This window comes from Cucumis melo, unplaced genomic scaffold, assembly GCF_025177605.1.
Source record: "Cucumis melo cultivar AY unplaced genomic scaffold, USDA_Cmelo_AY_1.0 utg000677l, whole genome shotgun sequence".
Lineage (NCBI taxonomy): Eukaryota > Viridiplantae > Streptophyta > Magnoliopsida > Cucurbitales > Cucurbitaceae > Cucumis > Cucumis melo.
In genome coordinates, this window is record NW_026124141.1 from 3,919 (window position 1) to 21,587 (window position 17,669).

At 43.8% G+C, this 17,669-nt stretch overlaps 1 protein-coding gene and 1 long non-coding RNA gene across 2 annotated transcripts; both read right to left on the reverse strand.

Annotated features, from left to right (window-relative positions):
• Positions 1 to 596: 596 nt before the first annotated feature.
• Positions 597 to 6,517, reverse strand: LOC127146411 (ribosomal protein S4, mitochondrial-like). Its single transcript, XM_051080770.1, has 2 exons — positions 1,071 to 6,517; positions 597 to 973 (listed from the first exon to the last, which is right to left on the reverse strand). Exon 1 carries the CDS (start codon positions 3,670 to 3,672, stop codon positions 2,386 to 2,388), a length of 1,287 nt encoding a protein of 428 aa, XP_050936727.1. The 5' UTR covers positions 3,673 to 6,517; the 3' UTR covers positions 597 to 973; positions 1,071 to 2,385.
• On the reverse strand, positions 597 to 12,076 carry LOC127146412 (uncharacterized). Its single transcript, XR_007817943.1, has 2 exons — positions 6,526 to 12,076; positions 597 to 1,544 (listed from the first exon to the last, which is right to left on the reverse strand). It is a non-coding gene; the product is annotated as an uncharacterized LOC127146412 (long non-coding RNA).
• Between the last annotated feature and the right edge of the window lie 5,593 nt (positions 12,077 to 17,669).

A 17,669-nucleotide genomic window follows, 5' to 3' on the forward strand; every position in this document is an offset into this window, starting at 1 on the left:
ATGCATAGTCAGTACTATAGCCCCAATCATGGCTACTAATAAAATCAGACTAGAAAGCAAAAACCAGACGGAATAGTAGGTATAAAGTAAATTGCCCAATGTTTCCAAATTAGTCCAACTTCGTACCTTTCCGGCATAAACCGTATATCTAAGAGAGGTCGTATTTCTTTGGGTTGGTAGTAATGGAATGCTTTCATTATCCAAAATGAAGAAGATTTCCCACCAAAAGATCAGTCCAATAATACCACTCACAGGTAAATAGCGCAAGACTTCTTCGTGAATCTCCGCTATTTGAATATGGAACATCATAACAACGAATAGGAATGAAACGGCTATAGCTCCTATATGAACTACTGGGAAGATCATAGCGAAGAAGTCGAGACCTAACAAAAGAAGTAAACCTGAAGTGTTGCGAAAGACTGGGATGGGAAACAAAACGGAATGTACCGGATTTTTAGCACGTACAACCATCAAACCAGAGACCAAAGCTGGGCTCGACAAAACGGAAAGTATCATGGTACCCTCGTCCTTCCCTGAAATGGAACAAACATGCTGGAGCAAGAACTAGCATGAAAGTCGATCTATTACGACCAGCGCGGTTGTTCGTATTTCATTTTCTTCTTCCAAGTCAAGCCCTTCTTAGCTTAGAAAGCACTCGCTGAGTTACTTACGGAATCTCAAATCTCTCTCGACGCCGAGAATTTGTGATGTTTCCAGGGGTCGATCAGAGGTTCGGCTTGCTTCTCCCCCACCTTTTAGCCTTCTGGGCCCCCGAAAGAAAAAAGAAAGAAGAGAAATTCTTCTCAAATTCTTCTCAACTCATCTGGAGCTTTATTTTATCCTTTCAGTCGAGACCTCAGTCGTCAGAAATCCATATTAACCTCTTCCATTCTGAGTTGCACTCCTACCTAATAAGGATAAGGACCCGCAAATTCTTTGCGCCTAACCGCTCCTCTCCTTCTTAGTCGAGCTGCTTCGCTCCATTTCAAACGTAGAGTACCTTCGCTCTGAACCTATATTTCAAACTACGAGCTGCTTCGCTCTGAACCTATATCTGAAACGTAGAGTACCTTCGCTCTATTTCAAACTACGAGTACCTTCGCACCCTATTGTTTTGAGTCGCCCTTGTTCATTCAGGCTCCTAATCAAGGGATAAGGACTTCGCTTTCAACTCCTAACGGAGCCTCTCCTTCCTAACCTCAGTCGAGTTCTTTGATTGAGGGCCTTGACCCTCTCCTTTCAGTCTCGTCTCAAATTCTTTGAGCCTCCGCTTTCAGACTCCTAACTACGGCTCCTCTCCTTCCTAACCTCAGTCGAGTGGCTTCGCTCCTCTCCTTCCTAACCTCAGTCGAGTGGCTTCGCTCCTCTCCTTCCTAACCTCAGTCGAGTGGCTTCGCTCCTCTCCTTCCTAACCTCAGTCGAGTGGCTTCGCTCCTCTCCTTCCTAACCTCAGTCGAGTGGCTTCGCTCCTCTCCTTCCTAACCTCAGTCGAGTGGCTTCGCTCCTCTCCTTCCTAACCTCAGTCGAGTGGCTTCGCTCCTCTCCTGTAAGTCGAGCCGCTTTCGCTCCTCTTGACTGTCCATATGAACCTGTGTCCTTAATCTAATGAGACCTGTGTCCTTATCAATGAGACATTCAAAGGCGAACTTTCAGTCGCTTCTCAAATTCTTTGAGCGTCCTCCAGACCATATTAGTGGAATGAACTTCGTTGCACTCCTTCTAAGTGGCAGAATAAGGAATGAGCTTGAAAATTCTGAGATAATTCTTTGATCCTTACAGTCTCGTCTCAAATTCTTTGAGCCTCCGGACCAGTCGCTTCTTTCGCAAATTCTTTGCTCCTAACGTCAATAATCAGCCAGAAGACGATAAAGGAGGTTATGAAATAACTCGACTCCCACGGGGCGAAGAAAGTCGACTGATAAGGAGTCAATGATGATAATAAGGGTTGAATCAGAAGGCGAAAGGACTGAATTATCATCAAATAAGGAGCCCCTTTCAATTACAAGATGAACAAGGACATATGAATCTTGTTGCGGGACTTGTTTATATCCATATGAACTTCCTTACTCTTCTTTACTTTCATCTCTCAGGCCAGCAGTCTGATACTTCTAGTCGACTGCTCTATGACGGGCTTCCCCGTTCCCTGGGCTCTGCTCGCTCGTATACGCTCCGATCCTGCAAGTAATATAATAATAGAAGACAAACTCTCTTTCCTTGTCCTTAGCTAAAGAAGGCAATAGTGAATCAAGATCTAGATGGTAGGCTTGATCTTTCTCTTTATCTCTATCCACGGAGATAGCGATACATATGGATAGAAAGAGATCTATTCATCGATCTAGACGAGACTGGAGACGGATAGATATGTCCCTATGAGCGAGCCGATCTTTATATGTTTTGGCCACGTCCGTTTCCGCTCCGAAGAGGAAGGTTTGGATCTTTCAATCTTATGTCGTGAGGGATGTGACCTATGTTAGGTCCATAAGATACCACAGCTTTTAGTGTTCTATGATTCACCTCCGAATAATGAGTAGGTAGTGAGAGACTTTTGATTTTGCTCTTCATAGTAAACTGATGGGGGGATGCGGAGCAATAGGTCGAATTACTATATAAAGAAGAGTTGTTTTCTATAGGACTTCTTCTTCGAGTAGGAAGATTGAGGTTTTTCTCCTTCCTTCTATTCGATAAGAATAGGGATTGAAAATGATACAAATTCCTCTTCATTCTCTTGTGCTCAGCGAAGGAACTGCCTAAGCATACTTTTTCCGATCCAAACTTCTTTGTTCTTTCTAAGTCTTCTTCTTGCATAGAAGAACGCAACTCTTGCAAAAACCGGGATTTTCGTAGTAGGCGGCATCCCCTCTGAGTTTTGAGTAGGTGGAACCATTCTCTTTGATTTCTTCTCCACATTCTGACCGGGTGATCCAGGAATTTGCCTATGATTTTGTCAACTGATATTTCGATATAGAAAGATCTCCTTATTTCTGAACCGCTCCTTCTCGCCTCATTTTCTTGAAAAGATATTAGATCACCGTGGGACACTTGAAAATGAGTAATTTTGACCATTCCTTTATTCACACAAACCCTTCGATGACTTATCGGCTGCCTTGCTTGAGGAATAGTTGAACTAAAATGGAGACGAACCGGAATAACGTCCGATCTTGTTTCTGGATTGAGTGGAAAAGGGATATAAGAAGTTCGTTCTCTTCCTCTGTGCATCTCTGTGATGGGTAAATCCCCATGAAAAAGGGGCAACTTTCGTGTAGTTTGTGATTGGATGTAACTGTTCAGATTTTCTCTCGGATAAATCTTTCTCTTAATAGATCTCTTCTTGTTTCTCAATTTTCGGAGAATGCGGCGTTGTATTATTGTCAGTTCTCTCTTCCGAACATTTCCTAAAAGTAGACGACAAGTTTGAAATCTTAATGCAGGCAAGGCATATCTTCTTTCATCCCTCTTTTTCGCCACATCGCGTATAACGGGAATCGAACCCGTGTCAAAGACGTGAAAAGTAGATGTCCTAACCAGGAGCAAAAAAGACATGATGAATATACCTCTGTTCCGAGAATAGAAATGGGAAAGATGAGAGAATTTCCTCCTCTTAGAAAAGATAGAATGAACGTCCAATTCAACAACAAAGACAAAAAGAAAGAAGACTGTCAGTTGAATGATCATTCTTTTAGTTCGACATGACTTCGGAAAGATCTCATGAAAGAATGAAAGCTGCCAGCATAGGCTAAAAGTCAGAAAAAGAAGAAAAGCCTACCCTCGTCAAGAGACTAAAAAGAAGGTGCGAAGCTCGACGAGAGAAAGCTATCAATGAACAAGAAGAAAGAGGAAGAGGAAGAAACTAAAAGGAAGCTAGCTTATGGAATAGCGAGACCAGAGGAAAGCCTAAATCAGGAAAGCATAAAAGGAAAAGTATGAAACTAACAATTTGAGAGAAAAGAAAGCCTAAATCAGGTTTCAGATTCATTGAGGCGGAAGAAAAAGATGAAAGGCCATAATATCTTATAAAGAAGTTCAAGGATCAAAGAATGATCGAAGAGGTTCATATTCATATGGAAATCAAAAGCTCCAGATGAGGGGCAAAGAATTTGCGAGTGGACTTTATTCTGAAATCAGATTTTCACCCGTCCGGAGGCTCAAAGAATGATCGACGAGACTCCCACGGGGCGGTTCGAAGAAGCTCGACTAAGAAGGAGTCAATGAACAAAGGCTCATTGAACTCGACTGAGGTTAGGAAGGAGAGGGGCGAAGCGAAAGTCATTATCCTTATTAGGTGGGAGCCCTCAAGAAAGACAGTCGAGGTGAAAGGCTCATTGAACTCGACTGAGGTTAGGAAGGAGAGGGGCGAAGCGAATTCCTTATCAAAGAATGATCGAAATCCATATGAAAAAAATTAGGCATTTGAGACGAGACTGAATCAATGAATAAAGTCAAAGAATTTGCGAAAAGGTCCTCAATGAACAAGGAATTGAATAGGACTCATTCATTCCACTAGAAGAATCTGAGGATAGGCTTTCCTCATTGATAAGGTAAAAAGATGAAACTAGAAGAATAAGAGAAGAAAAGGAAGAAAATCAAAGCCTATCCTTCTCCGGACTTATAGAAAGTTCATATCTTCTTATTTCTTTCGCCGACTTATATCTGATTATGAGCTTCGCGGAGATTTGCAAATTGATATATTCCGTCGGACTTGTTTATCCATTGAATTGGCATTAGACCAAAACCATAGATTTGAGCCTCTTTCTTCTTATTTCATGAGCAGGAGAGAGATTTGACGTCTTTTCTTGCTTCCAGCTATAGCGAAAACATTGAAAATGTCCATTTTCTCGCGTAGGAGGCGTAGAAGGCCCTAGTTTTAGTGGAATTCATGATCCGTACTTTCTTCTCAAATTCTTCTCACCTTGTTCATTGAGGAGCTTTTTCTTTCTCCATATTAACCTGTCCTCCGGACTTGTTTATATCCATATTCATCTGCCCTTATTAATGAGACAGGTCGGACTCATTCATTCCAAAACTTCTGTCCGACCGTGAGGCATAAAAATTCACTTTATGAAATGAGCTTTGAACCTTCAGATTCCTTTAAGTAGGTTTAGAAGGCTCCTTTTTTTTGATAGGCTTTCTTCCAAATAGTAGGTTGAGTAGGTTATTTAAGTAGGTTTAGGAGAAGGAGGCATCAAAATGCAATTCCTCTGACTTGAAACCGCTCCGTGGGAAGGCTTAGAGAAGATCAGAAGAAAGACAAGAAGATCAGAAGAGCTTGAATTGAAAGAGAAGATCAGACTCGAGTGAGGAAGATAGAGAGAAAGATAAAGATCAGATCAGAAAGAAGAAGAACAAGAACCTACTCAAATCAAAGAAGACTATAAAGGAGAGGCTAGAAGGGAAGCGACTTCAGAGGAGAAAGGGAAGGCAGAACCTACGGCAATAACCTACTCCGCAAGGCGATCAGAATTTGAGAAGAAGCGAAGCGCATTTCTCTAAGATTGAATAAGGGGTAAATCAGGGTCAAGACTCCTAACCTTTATATCCGGAAGGACTTGAATATGAATATGTCCTTATCAATGAGACCACTCAAAGAATATATCCGAATACTATTTATGTTGGAAAAAAGCCTACCTCTAAACCTACGGCAAGGAATCAGACTCTGACGGAGAGGTGCAAACCTAGCATTTTGTGCATTTTCCCGCTACGTGGGAAATGAGGTTCCAAGTCGCGACCAGGTTATCTATCATATGCTTGACTTACAAGGATCAAGCTTGAAGAGGGAGGGCAAGTCCAATCTTCTTGACTATTCGAACTTGTAGCAATACGCTTGAATCAAGAGCGCTCGGGCTTTCTAGTCCTCTTTTTTGATGGAATTGAGAGATTGATTGCTGGAATGGATTCTTCATCAGTACGCTCACTTGAGGCAGACTTGGTTCGGGCTGTGGCCCTTGCCGTAAACCTACTATTTGGAAGAAAGCCGTCAGTCCGAGGCTCAAAGAATTTGAGTGAAGCATTTGCTGTAGAAACTAGCTTTTTTCTTTCAAAGCTCTTATTAGAATCTCAGATAGAGGCGGAGTAGGAGTTGAAAAGCAAAGGCGAAGATTAATTGAGTAAACTACATTGACTACGTTTTAGAAGTTGAGATCAGAAGCGAGCCCTTTCTAAGACGACTGTAGGGAAAGAAAGAAGTTGATTATCTCAGATTTTCAGGGGGCTATCCTTGTAGTCAGTCTGAAGGCAGAGTTATGGGAAAAACTCCCACCGTACGGTCCCCACGCATGCGCATCGGCGATCATGGAAACTCAGACCGCTACGTTTTCTTTCACTTTTCCAGCAGTTAGGGAAGATCCGCTATCCTTCCCACTCAATAAAAGACAAGAAGAAAGTTTCAGTGGAAAACCGCTCCGTGGGGGCTCAAAGAATTTGAGAGAAGCTTGCTTTTTTTGTTAGTAGGTTTAGAAGCGTAGGAGCAGTCCGGACGGTCCCGGAGGTGATTTTTGATATGGATTGAATAATAATCGTCGGGCTCTGAACCTTCCTAACCTCAGTCGAGTGGCTTCGCTCTGAACCTATATTTGAAACTACGAGTACCTTCGCTCTGAACCTTCCTAACCTCAGTCTCAAATTCTTTGATCCTCTCCTATATTTTTTTCGTAGAGTACCTTCGCTCCTTCGAGAATTCAGTCCTTTCGCTTTCTTGATTCAAGCCTGATTATCATCATTGACTCCTTATCAGTCGACTTTCGCGGTTAGGAGTTGAGAAATCCATTATTTTTCACTTTTGAGTAGGTTTGGAAGTTCATAAGGAATCCGAAGATTTTCTACCCTCTATCCTACTCTGACTTCAAGGAGGAGGCGGGCGGTCAACAACAATAATACAAATATGGATCCTAGGCTTGAATCTTTCTGACTCCTACAAATCAAAAAAGAGAAGAAGGATATCATCCTAGCCCTGAGGCGAGAAGAACAAACTGAGAATGAGAAAGCCACGCTTTACCTTCATCTTCCATACTCAAAAGTGAGAGATAGATGGCACGAGACTCCTCAACTTTGCAGTAATACCTATACCACAGGTATGGTCATTGGCAAAGAGAAGGAAGCTACTATCTTCTTGCAGAGGCAAGAACTAGGGGGACATCTATGATTTCATCCAATGGCCCTTCTATTTCAAATACGGGAAAGGGCTGTTCAGAAAAATTGACTGTAATAAGGCTCAGACTCAAAAGGAGACGTGAACTTACTAAAATCAAAGGAAGAAGACGGAAAAGGAGGGAGTGCAAGACGAGGAGCAAGATCAAATGAGAGAAATATTTAAGTGAGAGGGGCGAAGAGACTCGAGCGTAGGGAGAGGGCCCCCAATGAAAAAAAGAAAGAATATGAGGCACGGCTACTAATAGGATACTACAATGAGCACCACGCACTACACTCACTTTTATCTATTCTCTTGTTCGTATCAAAAAAAATCTAGTTTCTGGATTTTGGCTATAATCTAATCCTATCTTTGAATTTCCTCCCAAAGATATTGCAAACCATCGAGATTGAGGACTCAAAGTCAAAGCAACTCATCTGCGCCGAAAGGCCTAATAGACTTTTTGGTCCACGTTCCTGTTCATTGTAGTTTGTATTCGGTTGAGCCTCTACATTGTGAAAAGTGAATATGTCCTTATCAATGAGAGGCTCAAAGAATGTGAAAAGCGACTGAAAGTTCGCCTTTGAATAGGCCTAATTAAGCTACTCCAGATGAGTCTGAAATCCATATTCATCTGAAAGGAGAGGGTCAAAGCCCTCAATCAACTCGAGTGAGGTTAGGAAGGAGAGGTTCAAAGCCCTCAATAATAAGGGACTGTTCAGGCTCAAAGAATTTGAGTGAAGGAGTGCAACTCAGAAATTCTCCTTCTTTCATGACGACTGTAGGACGGAGGACTGATTTATGGAATTTGTTCTTGGCCCTCTTATTCAATTTATTCAATGGCCGGGCTTTCCCCTATCTCTGATGATTTGAGTTAGTCAATTGTAACCCCCCGATGGTTTTTCTAGTCCCTCTTGAAATACCTTTTCTTGGAGACGAAGCACTCTTTTCCTGTGTGTGCTGCCCACACCACGAAGGGAGAGGCCAAGACGAATAGAGGCTAAGACCAATTTCGAGCGCCCTACTTATTGAATGAAGGACATTAGAGGACCAGCCGGGAAAGACCTTTTTGAATGAGCATTTGAATACAGGGTTTCCAGCACGTACACGATCATTCTTTGAGCCTCTCTCATATTAGATTTCGCCTCTCCTATTTCTTTATGGATCTTCATTGACTTCCTCCTCTTCCCGTAGGTCTTTCCTAACATTCATTATAGGAGAAGGTATGAAAGCACTCAAATCTTCGCAGGGCTCTTGTTGAGTCATAAAAGGATGAAATGTGAGACCATAAAGTCAGAAATGATAGAGGAACCCCACCTCTTTCATCCGTCGTCCTTTCATTCTCTCTTTAGGGAGACTGAGTCATGATCGGCCGGCAGAGTCAACCTACTAGTCAGAGGAAAGCCGTCAGTCATCAGTCTCAGTTTCGGGATCGGGGAGAGGAGCAAAGCAACTCAACTTAATAGGATCTCCGTCCCCATATGGCAGCACTCTGAGAGGAACCCCAGAGATAGGGATTGGATAGGAATCTGTCCCAGTTTCGGAAGCAAGGTAACTACATAATATCTAAAGAGGAAGCATAAGAGAAAGCAGAAGCTAGACGAGGCAGCGCGAACAAGAAATCTTGGGTTAGGCCCCCTTGCAGCTTAGAAAGCGTCTTGAGTCGGGAGTCGGAAAGCCCTTCCCTTGTTCATTGAGGCGGGAGAGGAGTGGTTTGAGTCTGAAAGAGGGACTAGCCTCAAGCAATAGCTCGACCGAGTCCATAAAATAGAGGGCCTAGCCGGCGTGGAAGTTAGTTGGATAGGGTGCTGCTCTCCTGTATAGTTGTCCGAGAAGCCATAGAATAGGAGTGGAACTCCTTGACCGAGTGGATACAGAGTAGTAGCTGCTTTCCATAGTAGGGGAGTCAGAAGAATGATACCTAGTAGCTGTGTATGAGATCTTCTTCCATTATCAGAAGAACATAATCTCAATATCTAAAAAGAGGTTGAATGAGACGTTTCGGCAGACTTCCAGACAGAGAGAATGAGCTCATCCGTAAACTGAGAGCAGCCCACTACCCTAGAACAAACTACGAGTTTTTTGTTGTTCTTTGATAGGGGTCGGGGAAGAGTTCTTCCATGTCTTCAGAGGTAGCATTAGTCAGAAGTACCATTTTCAAGGTCTAAGACCAAGCATAAGAGAAAGAGTCAGCTCCCCCTGAATTAGTTGGTTTCGGCGCGGGGAAGCAAGAGGATAGGCTTGAATCTTTTTAGTAGATTTGGAATCAGACTTGAGATATTCTGTCTTTATGGGAGTCGGCTTTGAGTGGTCCGGAGGCTGAATTCATATTCGTCATTCCACAGGTCCGGAGGTTATGAAATAACTCGACTCAAAACAAAAGGTTCGAAGAAAGTCGACTAAGAAGGAGTCAATGAACAAAGGCTCATTGAACTCGACTGAGGTTAGGAAGGATACAAAGGTTAGGCGCAAAGAATTTGCTCAGTCCTTATCCCTGAACTATTTGAAGGAGCGAAGGTACTCGACTGATAAGGAGAGGAGCGAAGGTACTCGTAGAAAAAAATATAGGAGAGGAGCGCATTATCTTTATATGGATTTCTTTCCTTGCACTCCTGAAAATATTTGAAATCAGTCCTTTCGCTTCGCGCCGGAGGACGACTCAAAAGAAAGAAATGAGAATCAAGTCAAAGACTTTGAGAAATCCATATTAATTAATTAGGAGTCTTAAGACAAGACAACTCAAAAGAAGAAGAATTATGGAATGAACGAGTCCTTCGGACTTCTTATTCTCTGATTTTCCTCTCCTTTCAGTCGAGCCCTTGATTCATTGACTTCTTTACAAGACTATGAAAAAGAAAAGAAGAATAACTTTGAAGAGATAATCAGAATCTCAGTTCAGAAGAAAAGGACTCCTACTACGGGATCGGAACAAAGGCGAGACCATATCTTTGATGAGAAAGGATAGGTGCTCTTCTCTTCCGTTTCGGGTTCGGAGGCAAGGAATGAATGTCTTAAGCAAATGACAAGGGATCCAACTCATCCTAGAAAGGAATTTCATATTCCAGAAGACGGGTCCGGAGTTTCATATTCATATGTCCTTATCAATGAGACCACAGGTGAATATGGATAGTCCTTCGGACTCCTAACTACGCGGTCCGAAGGCTCAATGTCAGATTCGTGCTTCTGCCGTAGGTTCCACTAAATCTTCTTTTTCATTTCAAAAGTGGATTTGATAGACTGATCTTATCTTATGATAATAGTTGTTTTTTGACTGAATTTTTCTCAGTCCGAAGGACTCGTTTTCTCTCTTTATGAAATTGAAAATTCTTTGAACCTCTATTTCAAACGTAGAGTACCTTCGCTCCTTCTAAGTCCTTTCGCTTTCTTTATTCATCTCCTAACCGCTCCTTTTCTTTCTCCTTATCAGTCGACTTTCTTCGCCCCGTGGGAGTCGAGTTCTTCCCTTCACCTTCGGACGGACCCTGAATTTCATAGAATAATGGCTTTGATGAAAGCCGGTAAACGTATGGCAGAGTACAAAGAGATGGTTCACTTGAAGATCGAGGTTAGAATATCTCGACCGATATGGAGAGGAACTAGCCCACTGACGGTAGTTTAAGCTTTGTCTCTCCTTCTCTCGAGTTGTACTTTATGCGTGGATCATTCATTCAGGCTGAGTCATTGTTGAAAGCCCTTCTGATTGAATATGGAATCAGACTCCTCCGGAGCAAGATGAAAGGCAGTCGGACTTTTCTACCTTGAAATTCTTGCCTTTCCTCCTTCATCTTTTCTCAATTTGATAGTGAGTAGGGGCTCATTCCGCCCAGGGTCCTTTGTTAGTGAAGAAAGTGGGCAGGTGATTCCCGCTTCGAATGATGGGGACCTTTTCCTGAAGGTTTTCTCTTAGCGTCTAGTCTCTTGTCCGTCTAAAAGTGTGAGTAAGGCGTGAAAATGGTTTCATGCTTCCTCCTCGGCTCTCCGGGATACGTGGCATGTGCATCTAGTTCTCTAAACTCATCTATGAAAAAAAGATCAAAGAAGTCATTGGCCCCCTTTTAGTCTTTCTGGTGCCAAGGCTATCGTATGACTTTTTTCAAAAGATGAATGAGATTCAGAGTTCTTTCGTTTTTATGGGTCTTTGCCACAGTAGGTTGGTCGCTATCCCATCTAGTTTCAAGTACTTATCCGGTAGTTCTGAAATGGTATACTCCTCCGGCCATCCCTTTGTTTGGAGGTACTCTTTGATCTTTTCTGCTACAGTGTCTTTTCTTTGTTTATTGGTTTGTAGGTCCTCCCATATCCTTTTTTCCGTATTCTACTTCTTCCATAAGACCTTCCTTAAACTGTGATCATCAAGTACATCTATCCATTGATCGTATTGGTTTAGCTTGACAAGTACTTGAAAAGTAATAGCGAATAGTCGTCCGGACTAGCTTAATTAGGAGTCCCCACTACGCGGTAGAAGGAGGAGTTTTCTACCTTTCAATTAGCTTTGAGAGGAAGGTTATCTATCATGGGATCGACCGAAGGTTAAGTAATCAGTCTCCCTTTCGTTGCTATCATTCGCCATTGAATGCGGTTCCCCTGAAAATGAGAAGCAATCTTTCACGAGAAGAGAAGAAAGGGTACATCAAAAGGGAATGAGAAGTGGAATGAGTTCCCACAATAGCCGTTAGAAGTAGAACTACCCTCCAGCGCGGGAACTAAGATAGATCAAAGACAAAGGAGAGACCTACTACAGACGGACGCCTTGCAGCTCGAGAGAGGGACGAAGAAAGTCGACCGAGAATACAGGGACCACGAGATCGAGTTCTACCTTTCATGGCTTTCCCGAGTTCACGAGTGGAAGGAGTTCCATCAGTAGGAATTCGACTATCAAGCTGATTATTCAGAAAGAAAGGTATAAAGTGAGACCCACGAGGCTCAAAGAATTTGAGAGTCCAAAGTCTGCAATAAGAAGCTGGAGGCTGGGTAAGAGTCAGACAAAAGCCAGGAAATTCCCCGCCGTTTAGGTTGAGGAAGAGCTCTTCAGGCCGGTACAAAGGAGAGACCAAGTATTTTAGTTCCATTAATCAGTCCTTCGCAAATTCTTTGCTCTTGGTCCTCTTTCACTCGTGGATCAAATGGAAAGCTAGTCCGGAGGACCGCTCCGTTTTCTTGAATTGCGCCGACGCTTTCTCTTACACAGCGACTAGAGATAATGACTCAACCTCTTCGGAAACTGAGAATGAAAGGACGACGGATTATCCTATCCATGGCCGTTATGCTTCCTCTCCGAGATATTGAAACCTTCCCCTCTAGGTCGAGGGGATCCATATCGGCTGCTTCCTTCAATTCCGTAGGTCAAGCATATTCCTCTTTAGATATTATGTCCACTTCGGAAAGATCTCATTCTCTCAGTCAGTGACTGAGGAAACTCCATATCCTTTTATCCGACCCGTACCGTAGGTCAAGCTGGGAGTCTCCTTTCCCACTCGGTCGAATGAATACCTATCCCCTACTAGGGTTAGCTGCATCGATCCATATCTACTACTCTGAATTACGAGTTCTAGCTTTCCTCTTTCAAAAGAGTTCCGAGATGATATATTCTAGGAATCAGTCCGGACTAGCTTAATTCGTCTGACTTGGAACCTTTCTGCCTAATTCCTATTCATAATTCGTATGAGACCCTTCCCTTGTGAATTCAGGCCTCGGACTTCCAAACCTACTATTTCTCATCAAGCCTATCTTCCAAAAAGGCAAAAGGCCAGCGAGCAGCGAGGAATTTCCCATAGACTCGGGTCGTGGCTTCTGTCTGGTGAGCTGATTGATGCTCTTCTGAACTCCACTCTCGCACTGACTTTATCTTTCTATAGAGTAGATGGGAAGAATAGAACTCTTCCCCCTTCCTTTGTTCATGTCTTGGATGTCAAAACAGAAGAAGCAATCGGAATAAGAAGAAGGAAGAGGCAAACTCCATAGCTACTACTTTTTCATATCTGGAAAGAAGAGTATACGACCTTCTGTCTCTGGACCAAAAGTGAGAGAAGTAGGCTCTTAGCGCAAAGTAGCTCTTTTGCAAGTCAACTCCTGTCCCTAATAGCTCTGAATCGGTAGGCTAAGTAAGTTTGACTTCTTCCTTTGTTTGGCCAGGCTTTCCTTTCTTATCTAACTAAAAAAGGAAGACAGAAGGGAGAGTGAAGCAAAAAGGGAAAAGAAGGATTTCAGTCCCTTGACTAGTATAGTAAGGGACTACGAGCAACTCCTACTAGCCAAAACTGCTACTGCTTTCAGCATCCTCATATGCTTCCTAGCCGTCAAAGATTCAATGCAGCCTTAACTAGAACTAGATAGATTAGGCAAGCTCCACCAATACCTATCGCGAAAGCGTATTCAAGGTCCATCTGACGTTCATTCTTCTGATAGCGGAAAGGCTGTGCCTTTGATCTGAGGAATTGCATAGATAGATAGAGTTCCCCCTCTCGGAACCTGCTGACCTAGCCTGAGAGTAGAGCGAATTTCTTCTTTCAAGTAGAAAACGGATAGTACAAAGCGCAAATCAGCTTCTATTCTATGTTCGCCTTTATGAAATGAGCTTCTCAACTCAATGAACAAGGGCTTGATCTTTGTCTAAAGAATGACCGAGAGCAGGCAAGCCCACCCTATCCTCCTATTTCTTTCCTCTGCCAGCATTCTTCGTAGAATGAGATCAGAATGATGATAAATGTCTCAGGAAGCCCTACCCCTCCCAGCTATGAAATAAGTGGAAGGAAGACAGCCGATTCGGAAAGATTATCTGATTCATCTACAGAATCTGGTTGAAGAAAAGAAAGCGAGAGAGAAAAAGGAAAGGTTCAGCAGTGAGACTATCTTATACTTCTTTCATCGATTACCGATACCGATTGGAGACATCAACTCATTCAGAGAGAAGATTCAGTGACCTATTATCAAGCTTTCCCGGCCCTGAATTTCCCCTCTCCCCAACCCCTTGTTTTGTTTTGTTCATTGACTTCCTATTGGCATTCGTTAAGACTATCCGTGATAACTAACCCCACTCCGCGGTCTTCTGCTCGCTATCTATCAACTATTTATATCTACCCTGCAGAAAGAACGAGAAGGTATCTACTAGACTCCGGCTAAGCGACCCGAGTGGTATCCTCTATTGATCCGGGGAAAGAAGTTCTCTCCTCTACACTCGGCTGCGCCAAACTCCCACGGGAATGAAAGTACCACGGACCGGTGCGAAAGGGTCCAAAAATCAAGGTCCAGGTTAGCTTAATTAGTGAATTTGAGGATTCCATATTAGCTTTCTGACAAATAGTAGGTTCTCAATATTCTCCTCTCTCGTCTTAACCTCCTTTCTCGTCTTATTCCTTGCCCCCGGTATTAGCGATCAGTCTGATTCCTTTAAGGGGGTATTAGCTCAAATTCATCAAATGCTAGGTTTTCTCAAATTCTGATCGCCTTTATATAATATAAAGCTGGATAGGGGTTGATTTTGCAGTCATTTTACAGGAGTGCAAAGACTCCTTCTACGTCCAAAGGAGAGGGTCGGAATCAGTCTCAGTTTCATGATCAGGAGTCAAAGGGCTTGACTGTGTTGGAGAGAAAGAAGAAGAAAGACAAAGAGAAAATGAGAGTTGATTTGAGTTTCAGAGAAAGAGAAAGAGGTGAGATGATACTCGACCTACGGGAGAGAGAGAGGAGAGATGAAATTGAGGAGATCTTGTGCAAGGTTTACGAACGAGAAGAAGAACGAAACGGAGTTCTTTCAGTTTCTCTCAGAAGCTCTCATTCATCTGAACCCACGGAGCGGTGTTCATAACTATTTCAGTTTCATGATCTCTTTGATGATCTCTTAATTCTCTCTTTGTCTGTCTTCTTATCTTCTTACCGAGCGGGAAAGGGTTCGAGACCGTATGGGAGTTCGAAGACTGTGGTTCGGGCCGAATCTCATTCAGTATAGGGTCTTTTCGGTCGAGTAGGACTAGCCCTAGCAGAAGTCCTCGAGGTTTGGTTCTTGATCTTCCCTTTCAAGATCTGACTCCTGGCTTAGCGTGAACTCGGTCTCGTTCAAGGGACAGATTCCGCCGAAAGAACTAGGTGGTCTCCTTCGTCTAAACTCATTTCCGCAATAGCTTTTGGAAGCACATCTCTATCCACTGCTCCTTGCTACCCTTGGTAGAGTCTCGCGCCCTTGTTCATTGATTGTTAACGAAAGATGAAAGACAAAGGGGGTACGGGGTCTCAAATAAAGGTCTTTTCACTCAGAAAAACGAGTTGGGAATCCCAAAAAAGGAAAGGCATCTTTCCGCTGATCGAACAAGAGCGAGGTCTGAAGCATCGGCTTATCGCACCAAGTATTCTCGTATGAAAGGTAGAGCCTTATCAACTTCAGGAAGAAGATCCCACGTAGCGGTCTAGGCCGACCTCTTGTTCATTGAGGCGGTAAATCCGGCTTGGTCCTTCGCACCTTTCAGAGAAGAGTTCTTCCTCTTTCAGTTCCCCTGAAAAGCTAGTTCAAATTTCTCTCTGCCTTCCCAGCCTGAGGCACTAGGTCGATTTCTTCTTCGAGCTGAGCTGCTTCAGGTGCCTTTAGTGCAGCGGGTCTTTATATAGGTTGAGTCCAGGAATGCTTCGATCCCCTTGCTCTTTTACCGCGTAGTGGGGCAAGAGACCTCTGATCCCGTAGCTCGAATGGAAGAAGTCAAGGGATAGCTGTGAGGCTGCTTTGTTGACCAATGGACTTCAGGGTTGAATCATGAAATTCAGGGTTTGACTGTCTTCCAGGTGTTCTCAATAAAGAAGGACGCATCAATGAACAAAGGCGATCAGAATGATCGAAGCAGAAGCCCGCTCGCTCGATTAACAGGAGTGAGAGTCGGTTACGTACCATGCGCCTGATTTGTCTTCTTTTCCCCAGGCAGAAGTGAGTGTAGAAACTCTGAAGTTTCAGTTGAGTTGCCCTCAGAGGTTGATGTTGGGGTTTCAGCAGTTGGGGAAGTTGCTTTTCTCAAAGCTATTATGCATAGAATGTATGCACGAGAAGGAATGGATGAAATAGCTCTACGGAAGAATCAATCTGTCAATCTGTACCCACTGCGCGGTAGAAAGGAAAGGCACTCGCTCGACCCAAAGGGTCGCGAAGAGGCAAGGGCATTCGAAATGAAACTACCACGTACCGGCCGGGAAGTGGTCTTTCCAGTGGCGGACGGGGGGAGGGAGTCAGGCGTCAGAGGGAAGATCAAGGGCTAGCCCCTAACTTTGAGGCTGCAGTCTTTTAGTTGATGGGAGGTCTAGTCCAGATTTGAATTTCACTCCCCAGGGACTTGCTATACTCAGCTATAGATAGGCATGCATTAGAATGCGGTCCCCTTCGGAATCATGATTTTCCACTTTCATAGATGATAGTCGGTCTCTCTAAGTGGAGGTTGCGGCTGGGGAATCTCTCTAAGTGGAGGTTGCAGTTGCAGGAAGAGTAGCCTGGCCTCTTCACCCACGGAGCGGTCATTCTCAAATAGAAAGTCTCCGGCAGTCAAAAATGAGAAGGAGAACTCTATCTGGCATTATGAGAAAGATCGACTTAAGGAAGCAGATAAAGAAAAGAGAGGTTTTGCCTATTGATGGATGATGAATTAGTCGGAATCGGAAGAAGAAGAAGAAAGAGGCGGAGTAGGTAGGATTCTTGAATAGGATCTGTCCCCTTTCTATTGATGGATCCAGAGGCATCCTCATCCCCAGCAAGGGCACACTCGCCCAGAAAGGTTATCATACCGATCGATACGGAGTCCGGAGAAGAAGGATCAAGAGAAGCCGCGAGAGTGGAGAAGAAGAGGTCAGATTCATTCTCAGTTCGGCGGGGAAATATGCTCGACCAGATGGAAAGGGATTGATTTGGGCGGGACAGAGATTAGTAGCTCAAGCAGAAGGCAGCGGCCGATCTCTTTCGATGCCCACGTAGCCCTTCTTGCAGCAGTTCTAGCTGTAGCTGAAGTAGTGCTGGCTGCTGAGGAAGGAATCACAAAGGTAATTCAGTAATAGAAGCTCCCCCTGATTGCCAATCCTATAGCCTGAAGCCTGATAGCCTGAGCACCCACCTATTCAGCCATGATGTATTCATTCCTTGGTACTATGGTACTATTTGTAGACTTTTCTCACTATTGGACTGCCTTGCTCGACGCATCCTTTCTTGCAAATGAGAGTTGGACCAAGGGCGAACTCTTTATACTGACGGGAATCCGTGGGATTTCGGATGCGTCGGGCTCAGCGGGAATAGGAAGAGGGCGAAAGGTCAGACCTGCTGATTTTTCTACCACGGACCGGTGCGGAGAGGGAAGAAATAGCTCGGAATCAAAGATAGAAATTAGTATGAGAAGGATGTAATCTAATTGAGTGGAAAGGTTGATCATATGCTCTCCCTCTTCTTGCCCAAGCTTCTCTTCTCCCAGGGGCAGGAGAGAAGGGAGAAAGAGAGAGAGAAAAAGAAGAAGTACCATGAATTAGAATGCGAGAGTGGGACAAAGCATCAGACTAAGCCGCCGAGTTCACAGGGGTGGATAGAATAGGACCC

What these genes read in the sequence shown, in the direction of transcription:
- LOC127146411 (XM_051080770.1), bottom strand. Translation starts at nt 3,672, where the DNA reads ATGATCATTCAACTGACAGTCTTCTTTCTTTTTGTCTTTGTTGTTGAA.